This window comes from Argentina silus, assembly GCF_951799395.1.
Source record: "Argentina silus genome assembly, chromosome: 1".
Classification (NCBI taxonomy): Eukaryota; Metazoa; Chordata; class Actinopteri; order Argentiniformes; family Argentinidae; genus Argentina; species Argentina silus.
Genome location: NC_139655.1, coordinates 28,731,912 through 28,746,789, shown reverse-complemented (window position 1 = coordinate 28,746,789; position 14,878 = coordinate 28,731,912). Strand labels below are relative to the sequence as shown.

Below are 14,878 nucleotides of genomic sequence, written 5' to 3'. Positions count from 1 at the left end.
TGTGTTATTGATACGATTTCTGGTGTGTGTGTGTATACATTCCCCTCTCTGTTGAGTAACAAAGCGGGGTGTGTGTAGTGTTGTCGTGTGGTTGGGATGAGTCTTGATGTGACAGTGCCAATCTGTCTTCAGTCTGTGACAGTGATATTTCGAGGCCCTGGTGTTTTTTTTTAAATTATTTGGATCTTTTATGGATCTATTGAACAGAGAGTCCTGGGGGAAATACCACTGTACATCCTGAATGCTCCGCCATCAAGAACAACCGCATTCCATGTGCATAGGTCGAGAGAAACTTGCAAAAAAAACCTTGAGTCTGGGTTTTGGGTTTTGGCCTGTATGGGTTGATATACTGGATGTCATCTCTTACTTAAAAGGATTAGAGGAACCAGGCATGTGGGCCAGGATGTCCATATCAGTGCATTAGTGACATAAGCAACGGTTCTAGTACGTGACAAGGCAATATAAATCTGTTCGGCCCAGGCAGGCCAACGCTCATTTCACAACTCTCGGCTCCCATTCCTCCAACTACAGTGTTATTGTTTTTTTTTTCTGCTGATATACACTCTCTGCTTGAGCCACAATCATTAGAGAGACAGTGATGCTTATCTGAGGCGCACCGCAAAACAAGGGATGACATGCAAGCCCATAGTGGCAGGAATAAGCTTAGCCCGGGGGTGTAAACACACACATGCACGCACGCACGCACGCACGCACGCACGCACGCACGCAGACACAGAGGTGTACACACACACACACACACACACACAGTACGCGCCTCAATTTGTAAAGCAAGACACGGAAGCAGCAGCAGCTGACAAAGAGCTCATTTATGGCCAAGACGCCACAAGACGGAGTTGGGGAGAGAGAGAGATATGAGCCAAAGCGTTTTAAATAACCACCAGCCATGCCAGGCTCTGAGGATATGGGGTCATTTGATTTCCGGTGGGGGGGGGGGGGAGTGTGATAGCAACAGTTAGAAGCCTAGCCTGAGGGGTAATGTTGGAAGGGTACGGTGACATTGGTAGAAGACCAGAAAGAAACAATAAAACAAAGGATGGGGGGGGGGGGGGGGGGGAAACCTCCCACCAGGTGCAGGTTTAAAATAAGGAGACGGTGATGTGAGGGAGATTGAATTATACATTAGTGTAATTGTGGCTGTGGTGGATTTGGGTCTGTTCAGAGAAAAGAGATTATCGTGACGCTGGTTGGTTTTCAGTGGAAAGTGATGAGGGGAGAGATTGCGCTCTTTTAGTACCACCTGTTTTGATTGCCAAGAAATTAATATTTCAGAATCAGCACTCACAGTGGGAGGTGACAGAAAGGGAAAGGGACAGATTTGACCTTGGGTGACCTCTGAGATGGGGAGGGAGAAGGAAGGGGAGTGATCCCAGGTGAAGCCTGTAGGAAGAGGGGAGATAACTAAGACGGGTGGGGGGGGGGGGGGGGGGGGCAGGTTGTGATAGAAACAGTTAAGTGTGGGAGGTTGCTAGAGGTAAGGAGGAAATAAGATGCTGTGTATATGTGTGTATGTGTGTGTGTGTGTGTGTGTGTATGCGCGTGTGTGCACGTGCGGTTACCTGTGGCGGTCTCTCAGGGATGGGTTCGTTGCGGAGGGCTTGCAGAGCCTTCATGGCAGCGTTGTGTCTGGCCGCCTGACGAGTCCGTCCCTCGCCAATGAACTCATTCGTCCCCACAGACAGCTGCACGTAGAAGATCTTAGGAACAGGGTAATGGTACCTGGGTTGGACACCAGCCACAGAGAGAGAGATGGGGGGGGGGAGAAGGAGAGTTAGAGAGAGACATAGGGGAGGGGGGTGGAGACAAGGAGAGAGTAGAGATAAAGAAAAAGCCTTCGATTGTTGGGAGGCTTATCCAAGTGAAACCTGGCAGCGTCGTGGCTGTCTGAAAGCCCAGACTGGAACCGAGAGGAAGCACTCCTAGGCTAGCGGTGAGAGCGCCGGCTGTGCGTGTTTATACTGAGACGGAACGAGAACCCACTTTCAATTACACCACAACACACAGAACACGACACAATAGTGCAAATGTCATGGAAAATAGCAGTTTTTCATTTCCCCCCACTCGTGGCTCCATCCACAACTCTACTGGCCAGGAACGAGGAGTGAACCTCCGCCTACTAAGAGGAGATTTATCTGTGGGAAATAGAGCGAGGGAGTGGGGCTGGAACAATATTAGCCAGGTGATGGATGTTCACGCGGGGCCCAAATTAAAGCCTGTCCACTTCATCAGGGTCAATTACATCACAATGGCCCGTTGAAATGATGGCTCCCCATTGGACCTTCGTGAAGGGGACTCTCAACAAAGCATCTGGACAGTTATTCCACTTTCTTTCTCCGTGCTCTGGACATTATTCTCCACTCTTTCTCCTGGTCCTGGACATAGATCTCCTCTCTTTCTCCTAACTCTGGCATATCGGGACGGTGCTGTCAGGGGCCGGTTCACTGGGCAGATTTAGGGGTCTGTGTGTAGGACACCCCCCTCCCGGGTCAGAGGGACTGGGTGAGAATATGACCCTCTGCACAGCGTGACCAATGAGGAGAGAAAGACACACACACACACACACACACACACACACAAAACACACACACACTCACGCACACACACACACTTTCAGCCCAGCCTCTCTCTCTCTGCAGTGGTGATCGACGTAGCTCAACAGCTCAAGAGCCAGACGAATGAAACACATGGGTTTGTGAATTGACTTCAATTCAGTGCCCGAGGCCATTCTAGAGATGGCTGTGTGTGCATGTTTGGTCAAGGCATTCGCTTTTAATGAGAGGGTGAAAATCAATAGTGGGCGCATGTGGAACATGTTTATTTTGCTGCGTGCTGAAGGGAATTAAAACAAGCTTCAATTGAGCTCAGCGATTGGTTCTTCTGTTTCTGTAAGCGGTTGAAGCTATTCATTCCCAGCTATTATGGAATTCCTATTCCGCGGCGGGGCTGGGTTGTGGTGGTGATGGTGGTGGTGGTGGTGGTGATAAGGGGGGGGGGTTTGATAGACTCAGATTGAGTGCATCTGGGGAAGTTGGAATCAGGGCACACAGAGACGCCACCGGGAGGGAAGAAAGGATAGCATTACACGGCTGGATAATGAAAGGCAGAAAAGTATTCCTACCCAATAAAATCGTATCACAATAATTCCACAATGACTCCAGGCGATGTGTGGAGGGGAACACAAAATAAATCACGAGGGGCTGGGCCAGGGAGATGCTAAATATACCAACGTCTGGTCCCAATCAAACAGCATCAGCATGTTTACTACAGCACTGGGCTGGCTCGGCTGATTAGCTGATTTATCTTAGCTATGGGACAGGAACGTCACTCATCATTGAGAGTTGTTGTTTTAGAATGTAGCGCTGTCATTGTGTGTGTTTGGTGTGGGACACTGGGTGTTGCTCATCGACAGTAAGCCTTGAATGTCAATAATGTTACACATTATGTACACCTACCACCAGGCCCAGGGGGTAGGAGGACACTTGCACTGTATGGATGAGAAAAAGATAAAGTTATATGTAAATAATGTATATTTAGTATCAGAATGGGCTGTAAAGGGATTTTCTTTTAGTTTTTTTTGTTTCGTTTAAAAACCTTCAAAAGAAATATGTGATGAACATGCTTGTTTGCGTTAAATGTGGCTAGCATCTTCTAAGCCCAAGGGGGCGGGCACCGTCAGACACTTTAATAAATACAAATCAAATACAAAATCAATCAACTACCATTAGGCTAGTCTCATTAAGTCAGACTCACTAAGTTTACCTGTGACACAGACTCTATCAACACATAGTTATAGAGTAATAGAGTTTGAGGAGGTGCTTGAAAATGGAGGCAGGGATTTCAACAGGCATTTTCTTTCGAACAGGGAATTGAATACGCACTGCTCACCTGCCAAAATTATGGCATCGAAAAACATCTTCTGCTAACATCTTCTGCTACATGCGTGCAGGTGGGGTTGCAAACAGAGGGCAGGGCGGAAAGGGAGGGGGGGCAGCACAAATGGCTCAGGTGGAGCTACAGTGAAACGTTAAGGGGGTGGAGACACGCTGACAACTTCCCAACCCCAGTGTTCCCTTCCTACGCCCCCAGATTCTGGGTTACGAGGTTACCATTAGACTGACTTCTTCAATGGAAATTATGATTCAATACGCTGGTAAAGTGATTATAATCAAATAGCATCATAATCAAAGAACACCATGACAACGAAGATGTCTGGCGACAAATGTCTGCAAGTTTGTATTGGGAGTAAATAAAGCAATTATTAGCGTGCGTGTTTTGAGACATCTAATTAAATATATAATGAAATATTCTAACCTGCGCAGTCTCCATTTCTGGGAAGATGGGGAATGTGAAATAATGAACAGTAGTCAATTTTATTACGGTGGGATCAAGTTTGACAGCCAAATATCTGCATTATCATGTCAGTGTTACAGCACTTGTTTGGGTGTCTCCAGTGACGTTCCACTTTACCAGTGTAAAAGAGCAGGCAGGGAGTCTGCTGGTTAGTGTGGAATCTGTGGATGTAAACTGAAAAACTGCGGTCTGCTGTTCCTGCGTCCCCAACTGCCCTGACCAGAGAGGAGTTTTAAAAGTGGGAAATCATTTCAGCACGTTTGTAAAAGTTACATTTTCCTTCGCCAGCCTCCTCCCTTCCTCTCCCTCTCTCTCTAGCCCAGCCGGCCTGAGTGAGTCAGCGTTTCACTCCCAGAATCCAACAGGGTCCTCTGCCGGCCCACAACCCCCCTCTCTTCCGTCTCCACTCCTTTGGCCACAGGAGCCTTCCAAGGGCGGAGCCAGCCTGGTCCTCGCACGTCAAGTGTGGCCCCCGGGCCTCGGAGGAAATGCCAAGTGCAACATGGGCCGCGGCCAGAAGGGCCGAGCTCAACTGGGCTGAGAGCAGCTGGGGCTGGAGCACTGCACTGGGTACAGGTGCAGAGAGAGAGAGAGAGAGAGAGAGAGAGAGAGAGAGAGAGAGAGGGAGAGAGAGAGAGGGAGAAATAGAGTAAGAGGCCTGTGGGAGGCCCCTCTACAGCAACGTGGGAAAGTAGCGGCTTACATACAAGCAAATATGCCAAGAAAGGCAGACCCACAGAAACACACACACACACTGTATAAATAGACGCACACACACACACACACACACACACACACACACACACACACACACACACACACACACACACACACACACACACACACACACACACACACACACACACACACACACACACACACACACACACACACACACACACACACACACACACACACACACACACAGTATAATGGTGCATTAGGTCCAGTACACAATATGCACATGATAAATCCGTCTGTTCTGCATTAAAGAGAATGGGATCCTGACCAGGACACCTAGGGGGAGGGTGTGGAGAGAAGCTGAGAACCATGAATGAGCATATGTGTATGTGTGTGTGTGTGTGTGTGTGTGTGTGTGTGTGTGTGTGTGTGAACGCGTGTGTGTGTGTGTTTGTGTGTGTGTGCGTGACAGAGAGTGTTTGTGAGAGAGAGAGAGGGAGAGAGAGAGATTTATTGACAGACAGAGACAGACAGACAGACAAACAGGAGAGTTGCCATGAATCAAATGATAACTCATCAGCAGTGAGTAATGAATTTGACTTTTGAAGCCACAAGCTTCCCTGCAGCTGTCTTTCATGTGGGCCACAGTGGTTGAAGCTACCATTTGATCTTATGATCTTATTATCTTTCAAAGACCACACACACACACACACACACACACACACACACACACACACACACACACACACACAATCATCAAGCCCTCACACAGTGAAAGTAGGCGAGGAAAAACATAAAGCCTCAGCTAACAGCATGATATAATCTCCTTCAAAAAGCGAGCAAAACTAGCAAATCGTCCCCAAGAAGTATTCATCCAGTATCTCCTTCCATACACCTATGGTTAGATAGTCCTCTTGTATATAGTATAGCAACTGAGGGCATCTCCCCTGTCTTGGGGAGATGAAGGTAGAGAGGAGAGGGCACAACTTTAGAGTATTGAGATGCACCCCAGGAGAGGAGAGTTTGGGGCTTTTGTATGGTGGTTAGACCCAGTCCCAGACCCAGGGGAGATGGATGTCCCTCAGGGAGACTGGGACCCACAGGGCTGATCACTCACTGGGACAGTCCCTTTCAGGCTGGGGCTAGGCAGGGCGCCACAGAGCCACAGGCCTATTCTCTCTCCCTCTGTTTATCTCTCTCTCACACACACACACACACACACACACACACACACACACACACACACACACACACACACACACACACACACACACACACACACACACAGCAGGGCAGACAAGGGGCTTCACTAGTCTACCAGCATCTCGCTTATCGATCCATCAGCTTCACTAAACACACAACACACACTAACAGCAACACACTATTACACTATATTACACTACTTATATCCTGGACCTTTAAACTATTTCCACAACCAAAATAAGACAAGCCCACAACGTTTATTTCTAGAACTAGTTTACTTCGATGTTGCTATGTTCGTCCTTTATACCTTGATGTAATTACATGACATAAACAGTCTGATCATAACACTGACATGTTAACAGGACTCCAAAGTTGTCCACAACAACAACAAATCCTCACTGGCAGTGGCACCTTTATTTATGGAATGACCCACATGACTGACAGAAAACACCCACAAAACAGAGACATTATAAAGCACAACAGAAAAAGCCCAAGACAACCATACACCCACAGCTATCATCCTTTGCTGAGGCTTTATTACCATAACAGAAGGGCGATCCTGTGTCTGTGTCTGTGTTTGTGTGTGTCTGTGTGTGTGTGTGTGTGTGTGTGTCTCCAGGGTCTTGAGAAAGAGACCCCCTGCCGCTTATAGACAGGATGTCCACAACTGTGCTCTACTGCAGGGAACCGTGGTAATCAGGTAATGATGGAGCCAACCACACATAAGATACACAGCGCGTACACACACTCACAAGCATACTGTACACACACGTGTCACACAGAGAGTTGCCCCCACGTACAGTCCTTTGGCTCAGAGCCCTTATAAGGGGACGGAGCTGAGCTCAGAGCAAAGGGTGACAGTTCTCTGGGAAACATGGGAGAAACTTGGAATCCCTCACCCTCCACCAGCTGCACGTCCTATCCATTACCAGATCTTTAACTGTTTTCTCTCCTTCTCTCCCTCCCTTGTTTTTCTTCCCAAACATCTTCTTCCAAATGCAAATGTAGGGAATACGTACTGTAGTGACAAAGGAGCCTATGTAATGTAGTAAACGTACCCCCCCAGGAGCACAACAAAGTACCCCCCAGGGGCACAAAAGGCCACTTAACAAAGGGGGGGGATGTGTGTGTGTGTGGGGGGGGGGGGGCACCCCTGGGAGGTGGTACGGTACCCCCTGCAGTGGTCACAGGAGGCCCTGGACAGAGCAGGGCCGGTTCGGAGAGGAAGCAGAACCAGGCTGACTCAGACCTTCCCTGGAGAGAGTGGGGATTGAATGTTTCCTCATAAGAAACAGCACTCCAACCACATAAGTAACTGGTGGAGGGGACATTCCAATGCAAAGCCACGTGCTATGTGCCTCTCCAACTTCTGTATTTCAACAAATAAACAAAGTGTTCAACACATGTCCCGCCACATTTGGCAGACATTGAAACATCTTGTCCATTTGAGAATGCCGCACACCGATCCTGAATATGGTCAACTTTGTTGCCTGCCTTAGGAAAATGAAACACTACTGTGTGTGTGTGTGTGTGTGTGTGTGTGTGCGCTGCAGGCAGCTGGAGTCTCAAAACTTAGATAAGCTACGTGATTCAGCACGGAAAGTTTCATTTAATTAAATTTGAAATTGAAAATGTTCTGCCTTTTAACTGTTTGTTATGGTTTCAATTGCAAACATGAGATTACAACCCTCCCTCCCCCACCAAGCGTTTTAATCAGTGCGCTCTCCGTGCCCGCCTCCATGCCGGGTTCAAAAGAGCGCACCGCCAAGTGCGACCCAAACCCTCCCCTGGCCCTGTACTGCTGAGTCATAATGGCACACCAGCTCCATGAGGCTCTATTTCCAAAATCTGGAGCCTTTAATTGGATTCTACAATGCTATAACTGACATGCAGACATACAAGAGGGCACAAATAGGCAACTATGAACAAGCTCTTGTTTACTCCTTACAACGATAGGGAGATGTGCCCAATGGGAATTTTGGTGTGCATATCAGTAGTGTACCGCCAGGCACAAAATGGTGCCCTTGGGTAGTCTTCACGCTTAAACCTCACTAGAGCCATGAAGATGGCTGGACTTTGAGTGAGTAGTGAACCAGGGGGTACAAAATGGTGCCGGAGGGCAATCTTTGCTCTAAACTCCAAAACAGTATTGGACTATTGGGAAGACTTGGCAGGTGTTAAAAACAATATACCAGAAGGCACAAGATGGGCACCGGTGGGCAACGCTCTCAACAATTTCATTGGCAGTGTGCAATGGAGGGAACAAAATGGTGCCCATGGGCAATCTTTGCAATGAACCCCAACTAAAGCAGTACCAGAGAGCTGTGCCCATCCGTTGCCAACTGGAAGACTTGGCATAGGCGTGTCTGGCTGGTTAACAGCCAAGTTAAAATCCTGCTGTTCTCATAAATGACTTTATGAGAATATAAGGCAATGGTTTATTGTTTTCATTAAGCGGGTTGCAACTGCTTTGTTGAGAAACGACTTTCTAATAATTGCAAATGGCATTTATTGGCAACAATAAATGTGTTGGGGCTAAATGGGAACGGATATTCACTGCTTGAGGTTGACTGTTTTGTCAACAGCATTGTTAAACACAGTGAAGTCCAAAGCTCTCTCTAGGCTATAGTGAGCAAGGCTAAACCACAACAAGGCCTTCCACAATGCTATGGTTCAGGTTTTCACCAGCCTGTTCCTCTCAAATAGCCAAAGCCATACTTGGCGTTCACAGGTGGACACCATGAACACTGACAAGAGGGCGCAGAGGTGGGCCAACTACTCTCTCACAGGCCCAAGCCATACAGCATGGGGTTGGGTAGAAACTCTTGAGAGTTGGCTTCAATGTTCCACCACACTTAGACATTTCAATGAGAATGTAAAACAAAAAAAGAATGCTGTTGTTCATGGATGTTCGTTGCCAATACAGAGTAGAATGTCAACCTTGTTACGTCCAATGGCTCTCAGATCAGGAAGATAGAAAAGGCCTTCTGTCACAGTACTCCCATCGCCAGACTCTCTGACTAACAGACTCTTGATTGCTTTCGCATTTCTGTACAGGAAGGGAGATTACAGAAAAAGGCAACAAATTACTTCTCCAAAATGAACAAAATACAGGAAAACACGAGGCAGCTGAGAAGGGGAGAGGAGCGTCACTGAGTATGTGTAAGAGATAAGGATGAATTTACTGTAAGAACTCTCTCTCTCCAGGAGACTGTTTCCTCTGACTCACTTCAAACAGGGGAGAGATACGCGAGTGAACAGACTGATGTAGACACACGTTAGGGCATAGACAGTGTGATGTGGTGCACACGTTAGGGCAGAGACAGTGTGATGTGGTGCACACGTTAGGGCAGAGACAGTGTTCCATGTAACTGTGGGAGAGATATGGCGTTATCAGAAGCAAGCCGCAAACAGCTCCCATGTCCACGCCACGTCGGCCTTCATCATATTCTTATTCAGCATCTTATTTAAGACCTGAAAGAAAAGCAGAAGCGTTTGACCCTGACACATGCGAGCCGTGATAAAGGAAAGGTCTTCATAGGGTGACAACGTTTTTCAATGAACTGTGAGCTGCTCTGACGAAAACAATTTCACCTCCATCTTGACATCCAAGGACACCAGATGGTGGAAAGTGAGGAACTGAATCTCACTCTTCAAAGGTTGAAGAGTGACACACACACACACGTACCGCCCCCCCCCCCCCCCCCCCCCCACACACACACACACACACACTCACAAAAGAGGCAATGATGGGCCAAAGTAACTGTGGTATGATTTAGTACTCCTCGCTTGGTCTGTTGAGCATAAACCGTCCAGCGCCTTTGTTTATGCTGAAACTCATGTTATCCATTCCTCCGTGTCCTACAGCCTTCTACAATAAAAATCTTGTTTTATGAGCTTACACCCATTCCTAGTGTTTGGACATCTCTCCTGCTCTCTGGCTCAACGCCTGCGGTAATTTATGTGTTATCCGACTGAACCCATCTGATCCAGTGATAGGGTAAATAAGCCACTCCCCCGAAAGCAGACGTTTGTTCATGGGAGGATGGTATGAAGAAGACGGGGGTAAAAAAAAAAAAGAAGGGGTCTTTTTATGAAGAGACTCTCTAATGTATTGTGAGCTCTGGCAGCCCCAGTTGGCTCTTGGCAGTACGTGTGGATGGAGATATCATATCCGAGGAATGCTAAGTGGACAGAGGAGCGTGCAGTTTGGTTGTCCTACATGGGATACTGGTGTAGGCCTTCGGGCTGCTATGGCCTGACTGACTGTGTGTGTGAGTGTGTGAGTGTTATAGTGTGTGTGTGAGAGAGAGTGTGTGTGTGTGTGTGTGTGTGTGTGTGTGTGTGTGTGTGTGTGTGTGTGTGTGTGTGTGGATGCAAGGATGTAAGGATGAGTTCACCTCTCAGATGAAACCTGATCACTCACTGTATGTACTGTGCTTTTGGGCAGATTGACTGTGAGGTTTCATTTCAGTGAGTTAGCCTTATGGAAGGAAGATCACACAGCGCACCTGGGGGCGTGTGTGTGTGGATGTGTGTGTGTGTGTGTGTGTGTGTGTGGGTGTGGGGGTGTGTGTGTGTGTGTGTGTGTGTGTGTGTATATATTCTGTATTTCTGTGCTAAAGTTCTTCTTAAGTGCTCCAGGCGTGTTTTCTCTGAGGATAACAATTACACGCACACACACCTTATCTGGGGCACATAAGGGAAGACAGTTGAAGAGATTCCCCCAAGGATTCTTCCACGGCTATTGGTCAAGGATGGAAACACACCCCTATTTGTCTTAACCCTTGATCGACCACAACCCATGTTGACTAGATACTAACCTCGTGAAATGCTTTGCAGTGGTAGCTACAAAGGGGTGGAAACCCATTTGAAATGAGTGACGCCTCGCCACACATCAAATCAATGAAATACCTAATGCCTTCATCGATTAGGTTTTGTGTATAGAGCACACTTCTGGCAAAACACAATTCAGTTTTGCCTTCAGGTTTTCTTTCAGTTTCCTCAACGGTGCAAGCTAGTCCTATCCAGTCAGAAAAGACGACGCACATAACAACAAGCAATCATCTACAGGCACGTGGGGGAGGGTTCTTCGAATGTAACATCCAATGAAACCATCCAGGTTCAATCCAAGCAAGATCAGCCAATCTAAAATTCTCAAGACCGCAGAGTAGGCGTGAGAACAACGTGATTGGGAGGTACGGCTACGCGAGACTGACTAGATACAGATCCAAGAATATTCTTAAATATGTTTAAACACTGCCTTCCAGCTATTGACTTTGAAACCATTCCCAGCCATCTCTGTGTACACAAACCACATGATGTGTTTGATACCATACCTCAATTCCATTCCATGCATTACAATGAGCCTGATTACTACTTCCACCAGCAACAGACTGTAACTGACCTATACCGGAAATCTCATAGGTAGTGTGATGACATGGAGAAATGTCAAGGCTTATCTGAAGATTAAAGATGATGCAGAGTTCTGGCCAATCGAGAATTACAAATCTCAATGTTTTGCAACGTCTGACCGTAGCTCCATGCCTCACTGTTACAGTAAGGCCGTAGCCACAAAAACATTGAAGTGGAATTCGGGCGTAAACAAACAAAGGCACAAGCTCTTCCTTGTTTCTAATTGGCTAAACAGACAACAGACTGTCAAAAGTTGAACTCTGATAAATGGGCACGTACGGGCCCTTGTCACCTCTGTTGTCCATCAATGGATGACTCCCATAGAGAAACCATTGGCTCAATCCGTAATTTACAGACACAACAGATTAGTGTGGCCACATGGTTCAAAAAAATAAAAAAATAAGGGGCTGGTAAAAAATCTGAGGGGCTGGTGAATGAGAACGTTCTTATCCACCAGACACCTTGGCTGGTAGACCAAAAAGTGAATTTTATACACTGAATAAGACCTGACGACCCTTTATCTGGCAATGTAGTAAACTTGTTATAAAGGCTTTATAGAATCTCTATAAGGGTTTAATCTACACACTTTTCTGAATTAGGCTATACTGCAGAAAAAGCATTTTCAAGAGTTGCCATCACTAGGCCAGGACATTCTTACGGGGGAAAATACGACCAAGACAGTCAGTGAATCTTCGCATTTGAGAGGGTGCTTAGTATGCGCTGCACTTATCATATTTACAAATCACCTTTGGTAAAGAAATAAGTACAGATTTTGTGATCAATATCTGCGAATCTTTGCAGTGCCTTCCTGAGGCTGATCCTCTCAAATGCAGAGCTTATTTGTGCATTGATTAGGCTGCCCTTTATGTGCCATGCCATGGGATGTGACTTTTAATCTGCTGCAGAGTAATTATTCTGCTAATGTGGCTGTTGGGAAGAGAAGCAATAGGATCTTATGCAGGAAAATGTTAGTTATGTTATGTTAGTAGGTCAACCCATTTGTTTGCGCACATGAAAGTTTACTATGGTTTAATGAGGCAATACATGTGATGTGACTAAAATGAAATGACATTACGCAGACAAAAATGGCCAATAACTAGACTAAATCATTATTAAAATGACTAAGACTAGACTAAATCTAAAAAAGGATGCCAAAATTAACACTGGTTAAAGGTTTATGGATCTTGGAAAATATGTCTGGGGGGTGGGGGGTGGACAGTGCTTTGATGGGGCTTTGTACAATCTACAATCAATCATCAAAGAAAAACATATCTTTATCATTCCGTCCTACCTGAAACAATATGCAACAACATGGGCACTTGATTTGATTTGCCTCTGCATCTGTGTTATCTGTCTAAAACAACACTGGACATGTAATCTTGAATGAAAGGTCACCAATGTTAAATAAACTTACAGACCAATACTACAACAGAACTCCATAAATAAGGTTTGGCTCTGGGCATCCGCTCTCTCTCTCTCTCCTCATTCCACTCTTTATCACAATGTCAATAGAAAAATACGAGCGGCTGTGCTGATGTTGTCTGTGTGCTGCTGACGCAAGTTTCCAGGCCCGGCCAATCCGGCACGCGCTTGGGAGTGGACCCTCACTGGAGAGGGCTATCCAATCTTCCGCTACGTGCTTCCAAATGGGAGAGTCGGAATGCCGGGCTCAGTCTATCAGATCATCACAGGAGGAAATGTCACAGGAGAGCACCTACAGCGATTATAGACCTTGTTATTCCAGCTGACATAATGTTACTGTCATACCCAAATGAGCTGGGCGGGGTGGCAGGCTGGCTGTGGATCAGGCCTCGCTCCACCAGGGGAAAGGCCCATCCAAATTCCGACTCTGACGGAATGCAGGATGCAGGCGCTCCCCTTGGGAAAAGGGCAGGGGAAAGCTGCTGGGAGCGCCGTGGAGAGTGTGGAGGAACCCGGAATTAGTCACTGGAGTCAGGTGTTCCAATGATAACAGGGGGGAGTCTGGATGGAGACCCGAGTGGAATGACTCAATGACATAACATCATTTCTGTCTCGCTAATACAGAGAGAGCGGGGGGGTTTTTATACTCATGTGCTCTCAATTAATGTTTCAACCATGATCTTCTCAACAACATAATTTAACTGTTGTCCAACATGTCGATGCGTTCATCGTGCCTTTAGGGTGAACAATGCACTGATTGCGCAATCACAGTCGAACAATTGACTTAAGTGGGGACTTGATCAATGAAGAAATTATGCACAGGCCATTCACCATAAATAAGATTCATTGTGGCGATGACAAATGATTGTATCGTATAATTAACATTTTTCTCATCAGGGTCCTTTCTGAATGAATCAATACCATTCTTGGCGGTGATAATAAAGGTGATGGATCAGTGTATGACTGTCCTGCTAATGATAAGGTTCTCCATCAGAACTCGTCCAGATCACTCTTATCCAGCACATTAGGTAAGGACATGAGAATATGGGAGACATCTCTTCCTCCCCCCCATCTTCATAAAAGTGAGCGATTATGAGTATGGCCTGTCACTTCACCGCATATTCCATCACCAAAGTAAGCGATTATGATTCAGTAGGTCCTACTCCAATTATCCAGGGCTTGTCCAGAGTGAATGAGGAGAGCCCTTGTGGAGAAAACACCAGTGACCTTGGGATAATAGAAGCTACTATTCTATGTCACTTCTGTATTTCTGGCACAGCTCTCTCCTTTTGTCCCCTTTTTTTTTTCTCTTCCTCAACACAATCACCTTGTGTTTGTTCTTCCAGACTTCCACACATCAAAGTATGGAAGATGTAAGCCATATGCCAGACCGCCAGTTTACCTCACGCTGTTTGTTCTTTAAAGACAGCCAAGCATCATGCAGAGACATCATTGATTTACAGTCAATGGTAGGACTCCATAACTAGCGTATTCAATGTAAGTTAATCATAACAAAGCATGGACAGAGAAAAAACCAATCAGAAGACAAATTCTTATTCTGAATTCCTCCACATCAGCGACACTCATCCTCCTGGATTGATTTCAATGAATGAGGATGCAGGGGTTTTATCCTGATTATTTTCAGCTGTAAAGCATTAAACCTTACTTTACATTGAAAAAAAGGGTATTCTTCAGCACCTGTAAAAAAAACAATTCATGACAACTTGTTACAAAATGGGTGCTCAATCCCATTTCGAAACTGCCACTGTAAATCACTTCAAATGAGGCA

At 46.3% G+C, this 14,878-nt stretch overlaps 1 protein-coding gene across 4 annotated transcripts in view; it reads right to left on the bottom strand.

Moving 5' to 3' along the window:
• stau2 (staufen double-stranded RNA binding protein 2) overlaps positions 1 to 14,878 on the bottom strand; it is a 72,553-nt gene that overhangs the window by 52,881 nt on the left and 4,794 nt on the right. For all 4 annotated transcript variants that reach the window (XM_083668974.1, XM_083668975.1, XM_083668976.1 and 1 more), the window contains exon 6: positions 1,578 to 1,737. In XM_083668974.1, coding sequence (XP_083525100.1) covers positions 1,578 to 1,737 — 160 coding nt within the window. The remainder of the gene's footprint in view (positions 1 to 1,577; positions 1,738 to 14,878) is intronic.